The sequence below is a fragment of the Hetaerina americana genome, unplaced genomic scaffold (assembly GCF_022747635.1).
Source record: "Hetaerina americana unplaced genomic scaffold, ioHetAmer1.1.p SCAF_4, whole genome shotgun sequence".
Taxonomy (NCBI): Eukaryota; Metazoa; Arthropoda; class Insecta; order Odonata; family Calopterygidae; genus Hetaerina; species Hetaerina americana.
In genome coordinates, this window is record NW_027286985.1 from 51,432,410 (window position 1) to 51,446,510 (window position 14,101).

At 34.2% G+C, this 14,101-nt stretch overlaps 1 protein-coding gene across 1 annotated transcript; it reads right to left on the bottom strand.

Annotated features, from left to right (window-relative positions):
* Positions 1 to 1,580: 1,580 nt before the first annotated feature.
* Positions 1,581 to 14,101, bottom strand: LOC139691800 (enolase-like). The gene is made up of 9 exons (XM_071589670.1): positions 13,938 to 14,101; positions 11,853 to 12,108; positions 11,433 to 11,587; positions 8,455 to 8,579; positions 6,862 to 7,008; positions 5,812 to 5,902; positions 5,257 to 5,443; positions 3,162 to 3,395; positions 1,581 to 2,099 (listed from the first exon to the last, which is right to left on the bottom strand). The coding sequence occupies exons 1-9, from the start codon at positions 14,084 to 14,086 to the stop codon at positions 1,977 to 1,979; spliced, it is 1,467 nt and encodes a 488-aa protein (XP_071445771.1). The 5' UTR covers positions 14,087 to 14,101; the 3' UTR covers positions 1,581 to 1,976.

Sequence of the window (14,101 nt, forward strand, 5' to 3'; positions counted from 1 at the left end):
AAGTTTTAAATTAAAAAAATGTTTTTGAAATAATAGTTCCTTCATTTCTAACATGGGTACTTATTGAACCGCCCTCGTACAATGTATTGATCTCCTAGCATGGTGGCCATCAAATACATGGTTTCCAATGCTAGGTTTTCAAATATGAGAATTTTTTTTTCCTAGGTTTTGTGCTACCAAACTGACAACAGTAAATATACATGCATAATTGTTTCAGCCTTTCCCCTTGTAGCATTGTAATTATCTGCATTTAATGGTAGAGAAGAACAAAATTAATAAAATTGTTAAAATTTAATGGCTCACCTAATTTGAAAATGATAGGTAGATGAATATGGGAATGATGAATGTGATTTTTTCCACTAACAATATGGGATCAGTCTGACTGCACTAGGGGGAAAAATATTCAGGTCTAAAGTATGCTGGTGTGTATTCACCTCCTGGCACACAACCTTGTGGTGGCTTACAAGGTATAAAAATTACTTAACACTAATAGATATCCCATTTACAGTAAAGATAGTACCCTGCTTGTAGTACAGTTTCTAATGGTTTTTTAGCATGTAGATGAATTTTATCTCTGCCATAGAAACTTTAAGTATTTTGTATTGCTAGCAGGTATTTAATAAGTATATAAACGACTATCAATGCAAGCTGATCACTGCTTTGAATAGGAAGTTGCAACACAATGAATTGACATTTCCTTTAGGATTATTGGTTGAAAAGCAGAATGATGCAAACTTTTTATGATCTTTTTATTAATTGGAAAGTATTCTATACTGTATTGATATTACAGGAGAATGTAATCTGCACCCAGTGTTAGTAAAAAAGAAATCGTTCCTACACTGGACAATTTACCTGGTCAAGGCATTCTCAATCAAATGAGTACTTATTGATTACCTCTCACAATAAGTTATCATGCAGTAATAGGCAAGCAGTTAAGCCAGTTAAGCAGTTGTCCTATGTACACAGGTAATGCAAAACTCTTTCCCTTCTTGAAAAAATATTTTGAAAGCCACTATTTAAATAAATCTTGATATAAGTTATATTAAATTCAAATGGAGATGGTACCAAAGCCATTTTTACCTTCTACTGCACACTATTTTCCAGTAATACAATAATTATAAAAGCCAGGTTTTTCTATTTCCGGTTAATTAGGATACCTGGACACCCTGCCAAAAAACTTCGCGCACAATTTGTAAGTATTGCTCAAAATACATGTATATTCTGCATCATTATTATCCTTTGGTTCCTCAAACTAATGTACTTCATACCATACAAAATGCTTTCTTTTACCTTCTACCTTGCTGTTACCCCCCATACTTATTTCAGCCTCCATTAAGTAGTTGCCATTATATCTGCATTAATCAAGTTTCTCCTAACAACCTGCTGCCTTCCACCCGGCTGACAGTAATTTCACCTTGTGACTTATTTCTGTAAGTACCACTAAATTTTTCCAAACACTTGCACTGATTTCTCCATAATGCTTCCATGTCCCAACAATTTATTTTTGGTTATCACAGAATAGAGGTTGAGTTAATTGTGAAAGCTTCCACTTAGTATAGATGTAAGAATCAAAAGTTACATTTATTGCACAAGAGAATTTTATTTGGGTTGATGACTGACTTTTTTTCATGTCTTCATAAATATTTTCACAGGGTAAACCTGCTGATTACATAAAACATCATACCATAAATTATAAATTCACACTAATGATGTCTTTACATTTTCTTTTCTTGATAAGTTAAACAATTTTTAAGTCTACTTTTACACCAATTCTTTACACTCGCTCTGAAAGGGAAACATTACAAAAACAATATAACCATTAAATGCCAATATCAGCTTAGTGATATCCCATGAGATTTTTTGGAGCCAAATTTTCCATAATCAAATTTTGGATTAGATTTGGTGGTCTTTCATCCAAAATGAAAACATGGGATGTTAACAATAGCAAGACTCAGTACTTCCCCTACCATTTGTGCTTAATTAGGATGAGCGAAATTCTTGCCCGCATACTTTGCAGCACCACCCAACTCTTCTTCAATACGAAGAATCTGGTTATACTTAGCCAAACGCTCTGAGCGGCAAGGTGCTCCTGTTTTTATCTAAAGAAAAATTATACAATTAATGATGAAAATAAGTTAAAGAGTAGCAACAGGCAATCAACATTGCATGTTGCATTGCATCAGCATTGTTCCCTTTTTGACATTAAAGCAAAATGGACATTATCAGATCCCAAAGTATGTACATATAAATATATAGATTAATATAAAATGCCGCCCAATGAGTAATGAAGTGTTTTAAATGCAGCAATTTAAAAGCATAAAAATCATTGCCTAAACCACGATTTGAACTGGGATTCCTTAATTTCTATTACAGGTTTCTTAATAACTTATTCAAAAACTGGCAATGTCAGGGAGATAATGATGTTAATTCAGATTGGCTGCTAATGTAACGATAGCATGTTCTTCAATGTAAGTAATTAATAAAAGTCTATATAAACTTAGGCTTATGATAAATTAAGGTTGAAGTACAATAGAATTTAAATTATTTTTGGGCATAATGCAAACTTTTTATGCACTACTATTTTTTATCCAAGTTAAACATTAGCACAGTGTAATAGCATATCTGAATAGTCATTTTAATCCATTGAATTAATTACATTCATAAGGGAATTCAGGACCTGTTAAACTTTTTCTCTAAAAACTCATAACAGGCATGGATGACTGTTTATAAAATAATTTATAAGTATTGATGGAAAGGAAACAAACTATGCAAATTTCACTTGAATAGAGATTTATTCACGACCCGGGTTTCAAACACTTAATGTCATCTTCAGACCTGAAGATGACATTAAGTGTTTGAAACCCGGGTCGTGAATAAATCTCTATTCAAGTGAAATTTGCATAGTTTGTTTCCTTTCCATCATGGATAAATTTCACAGGGTTAACCCTAATACCGTTCGGTTTGTTAATTTATAAGTAGTATTCATCCATAAAGTGTTCGTTTTAAATCTAAATGCACAAAGAAGGATCGCAGTACAAAAATTTAAAGATCTCTTTTCCCTATGCTTAGTTCAGTTCCATGATAATAACTGCCTTAAAATCTGTAATTCGAAATTATGTAGCTTTAAGGGATATGCCTGGGTTATCAGAATGAAGACTTACTTGTCCAGTGCTAAGTCCGACAACAAGGTCAGCAATGAATGTATCCTCAGTTTCTCCAGATCGATGAGATACCATGGTACCCCAGCCATTTTCCTTTGCCAGAAGGTGAGCTGAAATAGCCTCTGTTACGCTGCCAATTTGATTTACCTTCAGCAGCAAACAGTTGCAAGCTTTCTTCTCAACTGCCGTTTTGATTCTTTTTGGATTTGTCACCGTAAGGTCATCTCCAACAATCTGTCAATGTATAAATTAAAATTTAAATCCTACCATATAGATTCTGCCCAGAAGAGTATACCTCAATCAAATATATTTCACTATTTATGTCAATTCTGTATTTAGTTTTTATGAGTAGAACAAAAAGATACTTTGATAACATTTGGAAGAATAACAAATTATACTACAATAGTTCAAATACTGCATAACTTTGAAAATTTGATTAGGTGTATCTTGTTCCTGCTAAACATCAATTACATAGAAGGTAATGCGGTTATGGAGATGGCCTTTGCCAACTGATCATTGAAACAAGATTTATTTATTAAGTGCAACTGTTACGCACAAAGGATATTTTATGAAGCTAATGCAACATTATCGGTTAAAAATTAAAGTCTAATGATCAAGAGATAAAAAGCTTTTCTTTGTTTTGCTCTGTGAGGCAACAAAGGGATTTACTAAAATTATGCCATCTTACAGTTTAGCCATAAATTATAATTTTTACAAATGATTACCGGTGGAATGGGATTTGGTATTTTCCTGGTTTAGGAGACTGTCAGGGCATGGACAGTTAGGTTTCCATGGCCAGTACAATGCAAGGGGGAGGGGAAATCATGAACAAAGGTTTTTATGTGAGCTACAGTAAATAGAATAAAAGACTTAAATCCTTTATCTTGGTTCAACTCCTACAGAAAACTCTCGTATATTAATCAGAAATGCAGGTGTTCCGTGGAAATTTGATGTTTTAACAACTATTTTTGTGATGTTGCCACTGGTAGACATTGAAAAGTGGCAGAAATGATCTGTTCTTGTGGATGGATTCGGAATAATGATCAGCTTGTTTATTTTAATATCAAATTGTAATTTTCATGTAAAGAGTTTTGAAGTGATAATTATTATTATTATTATTATTATTATTATTGGTATTATTTTAGTAAAAATAAGGTTTGGATGCACACATTATGCAACAATTCAATGATGCATTTCCTTGCCTTATAACAAAATACAACCTGATATCCTTAACTACAACAACCCCTTCTTTAATTCTGCAAACATTCTAACTCCCTCTATTCCTTCCAACTAGCTTATCCTATTCCTACACCTTCCTTGTTTGTCTAATGTTCTCCTCTCTATCATAGTCTTCAAAATCCCATTGCTGATCAAAATACTTGAATCCATTCTTTCTCCTCCTCTGGATTTCTCCAAACAAACCCCTCTCTTCTCCCATATACCTAGTACTTCCTCATTTGTTTTCCTTTCTGTCCATTTCACCTTTTGCATTCTACTCCACAGCCATGTTAGAAAGATCTCCAATCTATGCCTATCACCTTGCTTCAACAACCATGTTTCCGCGGTTACAAAACCACTCTCCATATCAAATTTTTAATGAGCATTTTCTAAACATCCTTAGTCAACATGCTCATCATTGATTCCCTCTTCCTTGTGAAAGTTTCTTTGCCTAATACAATTCCTTTTCTTAGGTCCATACCACTTTGACAATTTTGGTCCACAATACTTCCGAGATACATAAACTGTTTCATCTGTTATCGTTTATGAACTAGTTTAATATTTAACTCAGCATTACTCTTTCTTGAAAACCACATGATTTTTTTTTATGTACAGCTATTCTGGCGTCAGGCCTATCATATTGGCTTTCCAATGCACTCAGCAATGCTTGCAACCCCTTGGCTAACTGGAATTTTGAGTAATTGTAGCCCAAAAAATTCTTACAGGGGCATACATTTAGAAAATATTCGGGGAACCCCAGGACATACATTTTAACTGAAATTCTTATCAAAGATGATGATTCATTCAGGAAAGTAATATTCTCTACATACTAAGCAAGGATAAAGGAAAGAGATTCAATTATATGGTTACTTTTTACCTGGATTGAGGTCGTAGCAGTCATATTTGACCATGCATCCCAATGATCTTGGTCAAATGGATCCTCAATGGAAACAATCGGGAACTCTTTAACATATTCCTTATAAAGATCGGTTAACTTGTTTCCATCAATCCACAAGCTCTTGTCAGAGTCAGGGGACTTAAAGTCCAAGTCATACATGCCCTCCCTATTAAAATAAAAATTTACACTGTGAAAAATATTTATTGACCAAGCTTCAGGTATACTGGCAGAGTATACGTCCCTTACGCTAATGAAGTAATATTTCTATCAATTGTTTGAACTTGATGGCTGTCGATATGCAGCTCTTAAGTAATATGTGGTGTCCCACAGGTCTCTGTGGAACCAAATCTAAAACTAAAAAAAACCAATGGAACCAAACTAATATGATCGAATAGAGATAGAATCCATAACTGATTAGACTAAAATATGCATTAGACATAAATGCATTAGACTAAACTGATGCCATGTCCTTACTGTCAGTAGGCAAGCATATAAGTCACCAGGTATGTTCAGATGAAAAAGTGCTTTACTCACTTGTAAAATTCGGAGGCTGCAACATCCATGCCAATGTCAACCTTTCCAGTATAACCGGCAGCAGCTATGGCATCAGATATGAGGATAAGTGCTGGAAGGTGAAATGACAAAAATAAATAACACGAATTTAATTGAGAACTGAGGTTTTTAAATTTTATTTTCATTACTTTTTTAATTTCTGATCATCATCCTGAAATCATTAAAGCTGACCTTAAGTCGACCTTTGATGATTACAACCACAAATCAGTCTCAAACCCTAAGGTCCAGTTAGGTGCATTCATATGTATATATATATATATATATATATATATATATATATAGAAAAATATATATATATATATATATATATATATATATAGAAAAATATATATATATATATATATATTTTTATAAATATATATATAGATACATAAACCATAAACAAAGTAATCAACTCTAAGGTTGGTTTGGTAGGTGATGGTCGAGTTCACCCAGTACTATGCTTGACGGCATGTGAAATTCACACATCAGTGTAGGAGGGCCAATATATATATATAATCATAAACGCAGTAATCAACCCTAAGGTCAGATTGGTAGGTAATAAGGTGAAAGCAGCAGTCAAGTCCTGGACTTGAGAAAATTCTGAAGAGTTTTTCAGCGACAGAATGAAAAAACTTGTTACACGTTTGGAGAAATGTGTTAGCCTTTTTGGTGACTATGTTGAAAAATAGATATATGATTTTGGAACTTAAGAATTGTACCAAACGCACTTTTGCCCATTCTTGCTATTTGTTTTTGGTCTACAAGCATGTGTGCATTACTTTTTAGCCTACCCTCATATAGGAGTTTTCGGGGAAATTCTCAAGCAGCACAAAAAGAAAAACTCTCACCTCTGGTAACTTTTATGTCAAGTGGTTATAATAAGGTGACCTCTACATTGTATCTATCTGTACAGAAAAAGAAAAGTGGGTGTACAACACCTGCTGCCTTCCCTACGTTTGCATTTTAAGTAATTTAGGAATTTATATCAACAAAAGCATTTGTTGGCAACATCAATGCATGCATACATACCATCCTTGTTATTAAGAAGCCTGGGAGCAAAGCCACCTTCATCTCCTACAGCAGTTGAGTCAAGGCCAAATCGTGACTTGATAATAGCCTTAAGGTGATGATACACCTCAGATCCCATTTTCATTGCCTCGGTGAAGGAAGAAGCACCTAAAGAAGAATGGGTTTGAAGTCAATACACAACTTCCTCCTTAATAACGCCAATAGTTTTCATGGCGATACCTTTTACACAACGTATATCACATTATATAAGAATGCCTACACACCCAGGTATAAATATTCCATTACATATTGTTTTGATGTGATTGGCAAATATTTTTCTAACTCATTTTTACTCCGTAGGGATGAAAAAGAATATGAAATATCACTTCTTTTCATCATTTCTAAATTTGAAAATACTCTATAGCCATATTGGCATCTCTATCAAAGAAAAACAAAACATAACTCTGTGAATATTGATAACCCTTCCATGAGTTTTCTCTATGTTGAGACTAAATCAAATAGCATTCTCACTCCAGAAAGTGGTAGTTTCACCATAAGGGAATCAAAATCTATAATAATAATTACAATCTATATATTAATAATTACAAGAATTACTTGCTTTGTAGGAAAGGAATTTTTAAGAACTTACATTTTAACTGCTTCATTTAACTTTTACACAAAGTTAAAATACTTAATTAAACATTGCATTATAATTTTACTTTGAGGCAGTTTTGGTTTTCTGATGAAATTTATGAAAAATGAGGTACCTTTATCAATTTCTCACCCTTGAAGATACAAGTTCTTATTAAAACCTGTACATACAATTGCTGCTCTTAAAACCTACTGATTTTACCCCCAAAAGGAATTTTTCCACAGAAACCCAAATGAAACTGCTTGAACTGAAATACCTAAATATACGAGGTTTCATGAAAATCCTAAAAGCATTTACAAGAAAATATTTACATAAATAAAATTATGCCCGTTACTCATGTATTTTATTTTTCTTTATTACCTAGTGCAATGAAATAATACGATGGCCATTTTGGACGACTGAAGATAACATACAAAATTCAAGAAACTTTACACACAAGACAACTCTATTCACTAAAATTTCAAGCTAATACTGAGCTCGCGTTTAAGATTTTTATGAAATATAAAAGATGCCATTGTCCAAAATTCTTAAGATTGTTTTGGTGAATGCAAAAAACTGCTCTTTTCTCGCCAATACCTAAGATGTCAGTCGACTATGTGGGATCCCTACATACTTGTTTGATGTCAACCCCAAGAGTTAATATAATGCCAATGGAAAATGTGTTAGAGAAATCTACCAGAAAATTTTTTGGATAAGCAGATTTTAATGTTACTCACCCGATTAGCCTTGAAAAGATTGGGCAAGACATCTTTTCAGACAAAAAGAAATTGCCTTAATGCATTATACAATGCAAGGGATGGGAAGATTAAAAGGGTGGTTGAGAGGCAATGATGAAATGGTGTGATTTGTTGGAACCAGTTACATAAATCTGTTGTTCCACATAACTAAAATTAATTACAGACTACTTTGTCAGAATATGCAGCATAAGTTATATTATTCCACGAACAATTGTATAGTATTACCTGTGGGCAGGATCATAAATTCTTGCATTGCTAACTTGTTACCAGCATGTGATCCTCCATTGATCACATTAAATGCAGGGACTGGGAGAATGATATTTTTGTTCCCTGCAAGGTCTGCAATGTGCCTGAGAAAAGTAAGTCATAATTGAAGTGTTACTAATGACAATTGTTCAAGGAATCTTTTATGTACAAACATTGATTTTTGACATTAATCACATATTTTTTCCACACAAGTTCCGCCCTAATCCTTTTCTTATATCACAACAGCCTAATCTCTCAAATTATTCATAAATTATAGAGATAAAAGTTACATGCTTTGGTCATCTGTACTTTAACTCAATCTCACCTTATGCTTATAAAAAGAGCCCTGTGAATTTTAACGCCCTTTCATTGCACAGCATGCAATTTATTATATCCATATATATAAGATGCCACATAATTTCAACATCAGACTAATCTCAAAGGAAAGAAGTAAACCGCATTGAATTAAATACTTTCTCAGACAAATTTTGAGATAAAAAGACCACATGGATTATTTGTTGGTTGAAAAGGAGCAATCAATATTTTCAGATTAATTTCTGATTCTAATCACAGAAAAAAGTTGGGGCATTAAAAACCATATGCTTTTCTAATTAAGCAGAGTTAAAATCTCCCAAAAATGTTTTCAGAATGGATTTCCTTTGCTTTCATACCTTCCTTTATTAAGTATATTTTCGCTGCTTGAATCTCAATTTTTCCATCTTCACAAATCACTGCACAGGAACAACAACAGAGAGGCATTCATACCACAGATCTCTTCCCAGAACACTGATGTGTTACATTTTTACTTGTAAAGGATTACCTATTACTATGTGGGAAACTGGTTGTGCTAGCGCTGATACCTGGTGATAATTGCGAGAACCTTTCAAACTACCCTCGTACAACAATTTGTTAAAATATTTTACTGAGGTAATTGTCCTACTGCAATCTATTATAACAGGTAGATTACCAACAATAATCATATAATATGATGCTTTGGAAGGTTAGATTTTTAATGAAATCAAAATTATAACTAGTTAGGTGAAAAGACAGCATTTAATAATGGGGCTAAAGGTGTAGAGCATGGGCAGCCAAACAGTTAACCATAGCTCAACAGTTGATCTAGGAATTTTCATTTAATTAAAGTGTTAAAAAATAACATTCCACAGAAGTCATTACCCTTACCTCTACTATGGGTACCTCAATGATATTCACTCAGATTAAAGCACTAAAATTTTGATGAATTGGTATTCACTAGTTACAAATCTGAATTTTTTCTGAGACATCAAAGCTGATCAAACCAAAGCAAACCAAAAAGACAAGCATCAAAGTTACACACAGGTGAAGACAAGTTGGCCATCCTATACTTATGTAAATTAGGCCATCATCAGAAAAATAATTGTTAAGTGTATTATGTGAACAGATATTCATTCCATCCTGCAGAAGAAACTGGCATAGACATTAACTTCTGCAGCTCTTTTTCTAAGCATATGTGAAAATCATTAAACAGTAACAAATAGCATTACTGAATGCTGGAGATACGTTCATAAGATGTAAAGAATTTGGTTAGGCAAAATACTGGTTGTGTTCTCTGCGTGTATGACTTTCTCTACTATGTGAAAGCATTCCACCATATGTTATATCTCAAATGTTTTCTAAGTCCCGGTTTCTTGCCATCTTGGAAATTTCACCTTTTTACAAGAATCTTCCGGCTACAAATCTTCAGAACTCAATTGCTTTGGGCTCAATGGCAACCATGTAACAATCATCTCATTCAATTTTTAATTCTAGTGTCCCATTTCCACAATTTCATCAATTACATTTTGCTCTTCAAATTCCTTTGGTCCTGAGGACACCTGTGATATAACAATAACATAAGTATGTCTCAGCACCACCTATTGATTAGCCAACTAACATGGTATCCTACACAGGACAGTCAAAACTAAATTGTTAGCATCTGCTAAGTGGCTGGTGACCAGGACAGTTGTCGAACTGGACTTCTCAAGTGAGAGACTTACTATATACAATTTCTCAAAATGACCACTGACTAGCAGAAGGACATTTACACAAATTTGTGATGGTTCTCATCTTGGTGGAAAGCATTAAAGAGAGTGAAAGTAGTATATATGTATGCAAAAAAATTTATTTAAAAATAACTCTAAAAATTATGCATAGGTAGGTACATTAAACTTAATATATTATTAAAAGATATGTCGTCTCCATTGAAATAGACCAGTTCAATGATCAGGATAAAACTAAATGAATAGAGGGCTTTAATTTTTAATTCTTCTGCACCTGTTATATACCAGAAAACATTAGTCCAGCGAGTAGAGCATTGGACTACTCACCAGTTAACCTGGGTTTGATTTCCAGGGATGCCTTTATACACCCTCAGCTTCATCCAAGCTAAGTGATATTTTGGGAACTAAATCTTCCTAAGAAACCATAGATGGCGCAGGGTTAAAACTGGTCCACCTATTTCAATTTTGATTTCACATGCTGTTGGGCTCAGTACTAGGTGATCTCCAGCCACACTTATCTAACTGACCTTTAGGTTGATTATCTGTGGTTATATGTATGTTCCTATGGCCTGACTGTATAATCCTTTTACACAAGGCCAATGGAAATATTAAAGGAGGGCAGATTATAGAAAGAACTGTGGAAGAATACTTTGAACTCATCAACAGTCATGAACCAACAATCCATTATTACCCCCACCCCCTTTAATGTCCTGCATTGAAAATTATTCCTTCATTTGTTTTGACCTGCAACCCTCTCGTCCAGTCTTTTTCTAAATGCAAATTAATTACTCATTTAAAAATCTTAGGCCATTACAAGCATTCGACAGATATAGGCAAAAACCTTCAAACAAAAACCTAATATTTAATATAACTGCAAATGCCACTGCACAATTGACAATTATATCACAAAAATTAACAGGGATTAATTGTAATGCTCACTTGTACAGAGGAACTCCTTTGTGGGCAGCTCCTGCCTTGCACACAGCCAGTGATACACCTAAAATGGCATTGGCTCCAAACTTTGACTTATTTTCAGTAGCATCAAGTTGCAGCATGAATTCATCAATTTCCTTCTGCTGGGTTGGTTCGAAACTCTGTCAGCAAAGCATATCAATGAAATAATTTTATTGATTGTACAATTGCTGGAACTTCTTAATTAAATTAATCAACTTGATCAAAAAATGTCATGCATATTACAACACGGACCTAATTTGTTATACTTTCTAAAATAAATCAAAGGGTACGCCATAAGGATGCCTTCAATTCAAATTGATTTTGGCTACACTATCTTTCCTCCTAGAAGAGCATCTGTAAAAGCAGATTCGAAACCAATTCAAATTTTAGATGTGTTCAGCTAACCTTTTTCAGTAGCTCTGGTGCGATAGATTTGTTGACATTATCAATTGCCTTCAGTACACTCTTTCCATGGTATTTGGATTTGTCATTGTCCCGCAATTCCAGAGCCTCATAGATTCCAGTGCTGGCACCAGAAGGTACAGCTGCTCTAAATAGTCCCTTCTCTGTGATGAGATCAACTTCCACTGTTGGGTTTCCACGGGAATCAAAGATTTGGCGGGCGTGGATCTTCTGAATAGGCATCTTGAATAGGCTACTGCTGCAATTTTAAAATATAAAATGAATTATTTAAAAGTATCCCCAAACCTCACAAGCAGCAACTGTTAGAATTTTTCATATCACCCCTTCGAAAATTTATAAATATACACATGTCAATGTATAAATATGTGTAATCACAGTATAAATATAAGCAAATGTATAACATAATTAAATCCTAAGACTAAATGCATCCGAGGTCGATTGGCACGGACAATTATGTCGACGATGAACATATAATTCACGATTCTTTCCCCAACTTCATGAATGATCAGTATAAACAACGATGCCTACTTCGTCCGCTCTATTATAGCCATTAAACAACTGAAAACGCATGTAAATAAACCAGGGGAGTTTTTCGTCGAAAAGGAGAAAATAAACTAAAATTTTCGACAAATAAGTTCATAAAATCTCTCTCTTCTCTATTAATACAAGTTTTTAATCACCTATTTATCGTTGAGGAAATTGATAAATAAAGACATCATGAAACGGCAAACCATGATAAAGGCAATCTTGATCGTAAATAGGTACCACTCTGACCTCTAAAAGCAAAGGTGACGAGATGAACCGGTAACCCTGAATAGTGTGCTGAGTGTATCGACCAGTTGTTTCACCCTTTCCAAATATGAAGGGCGATGAATTTTTGGTATTAATTAGAAGGGGCCTATAAGTCGGAAAAGGTGCTATTTTTATTGTTATGACTTTCGTATAATTAAATTAAATAACATCGGAAGCAGAATACAACGAAATTTTGAAAGACCTATGGAAGGTCATTCAAGGTCAACTTGCTAAGAAACTTATTTTACCAAGGATAGTTAAAGTTTAACACCCTGTGCGAAGGTGTGGTTTCACAAATAAGGCCCAGGGCTGTGTAAAAAATGTGTAACAATTCTTTTGTTAATTTACGTCAACCGAGGGCCTAGAGATTCTTTTCGGCCCCAACGGTGCAAACAGCGTCCCGGCACCGTAAGCACACATCCTCTACATATCTTGCTTGCATGGACAAAAACCTGTTCACATAAAAGGACTTGATATAAACAAAATTATATCAACGGAGCGAAACCAATACTCAATGACCTAGCAATAACTATACCCTAGGGCAAGGAGGTGAAGTCAGAAAATAACAGTTTAAGTAATTTGTCGGGTTATACGCCGACGGTCAGTTTGTACACGCGTAAGAAGTTTACGTGAAACGTTTCACTATTCAGACCTCAAAGGTTAGTTCGAGGTCATACCATATTCGCACCTCTAAGGTCTATCAATATGAATGAAAACCAAGGCTCACGCGAAAAATTCATTGTATACCGACAATGACAACGATTTCCAGAGGGAAAGAGTAGCCTAAAGCAAACATTGTTGTCAATTTCAAAAAACAAAGGCATTAAATATCAATGATTTAATTATACCCCTTAAAAAAATCACATTGGCTAATAATGTCTACTGCCCGGAGTCTAACACAAATTAATAAACGCGAAGGCACTGCGATTACTCGAACACTTAATAATGAACTTAATAGTACCTGCACGCAGAGATTAAACAATTACTAGGATAGTATAAGGTAAAGATTAGTACGTAATTCATTCACAATTTAAAGTGAAAAAGGTAGTACAATTCACATGAATAAATCTTAACGATCTGATACCAGAAAAGCTTCCAACGCATTGCTACACAAAATTGCCGGCGTTCAAAATCCTGTAATCACACGTCCCAACGAAATTGATGAAAAACAATTATAACTGAATGAAACGCTGTTCAAATTTTACACATTTAAAATCAAAATGAAAGTGTGTACTTGAGAGAAAACAATATACTCATTTACAACTAGGAGCTCACCTCAACCTCGTACCAACACTTAGGAACCTCTTCACTGGAATGATTGACCTTATCGAAGGATGCGAAGAAGGAAAGGACAAGACAAGGTGACTCGAACAACTGCCGGGTGATATGAGAGAAAAATTTTCGTCTGCTATGATGGCAACCATTTACCTCCAAATGAT

Coding starts and splice junctions, on each gene's coding strand:
- LOC139691800 (XM_071589670.1), bottom strand. CDS start 14,086: ATGGTTGCCATCATAGCAGACGAAAATTTTTCTCTCATATCACCCGGC. Junction 5,444..5,811: donor GCAGCCTCCGAATTTTACAA/GTGAGTAAAGCA, acceptor TTATTTTAATAG/GGAGGGCATGTATGACTTGG. Junction 2,100..3,161: donor TCGGACTTAGCACTGGACAA/GTAAGTCTTCAT, acceptor ATTTTTCTTTAG/ATAAAAACAGGAGCACCTTG.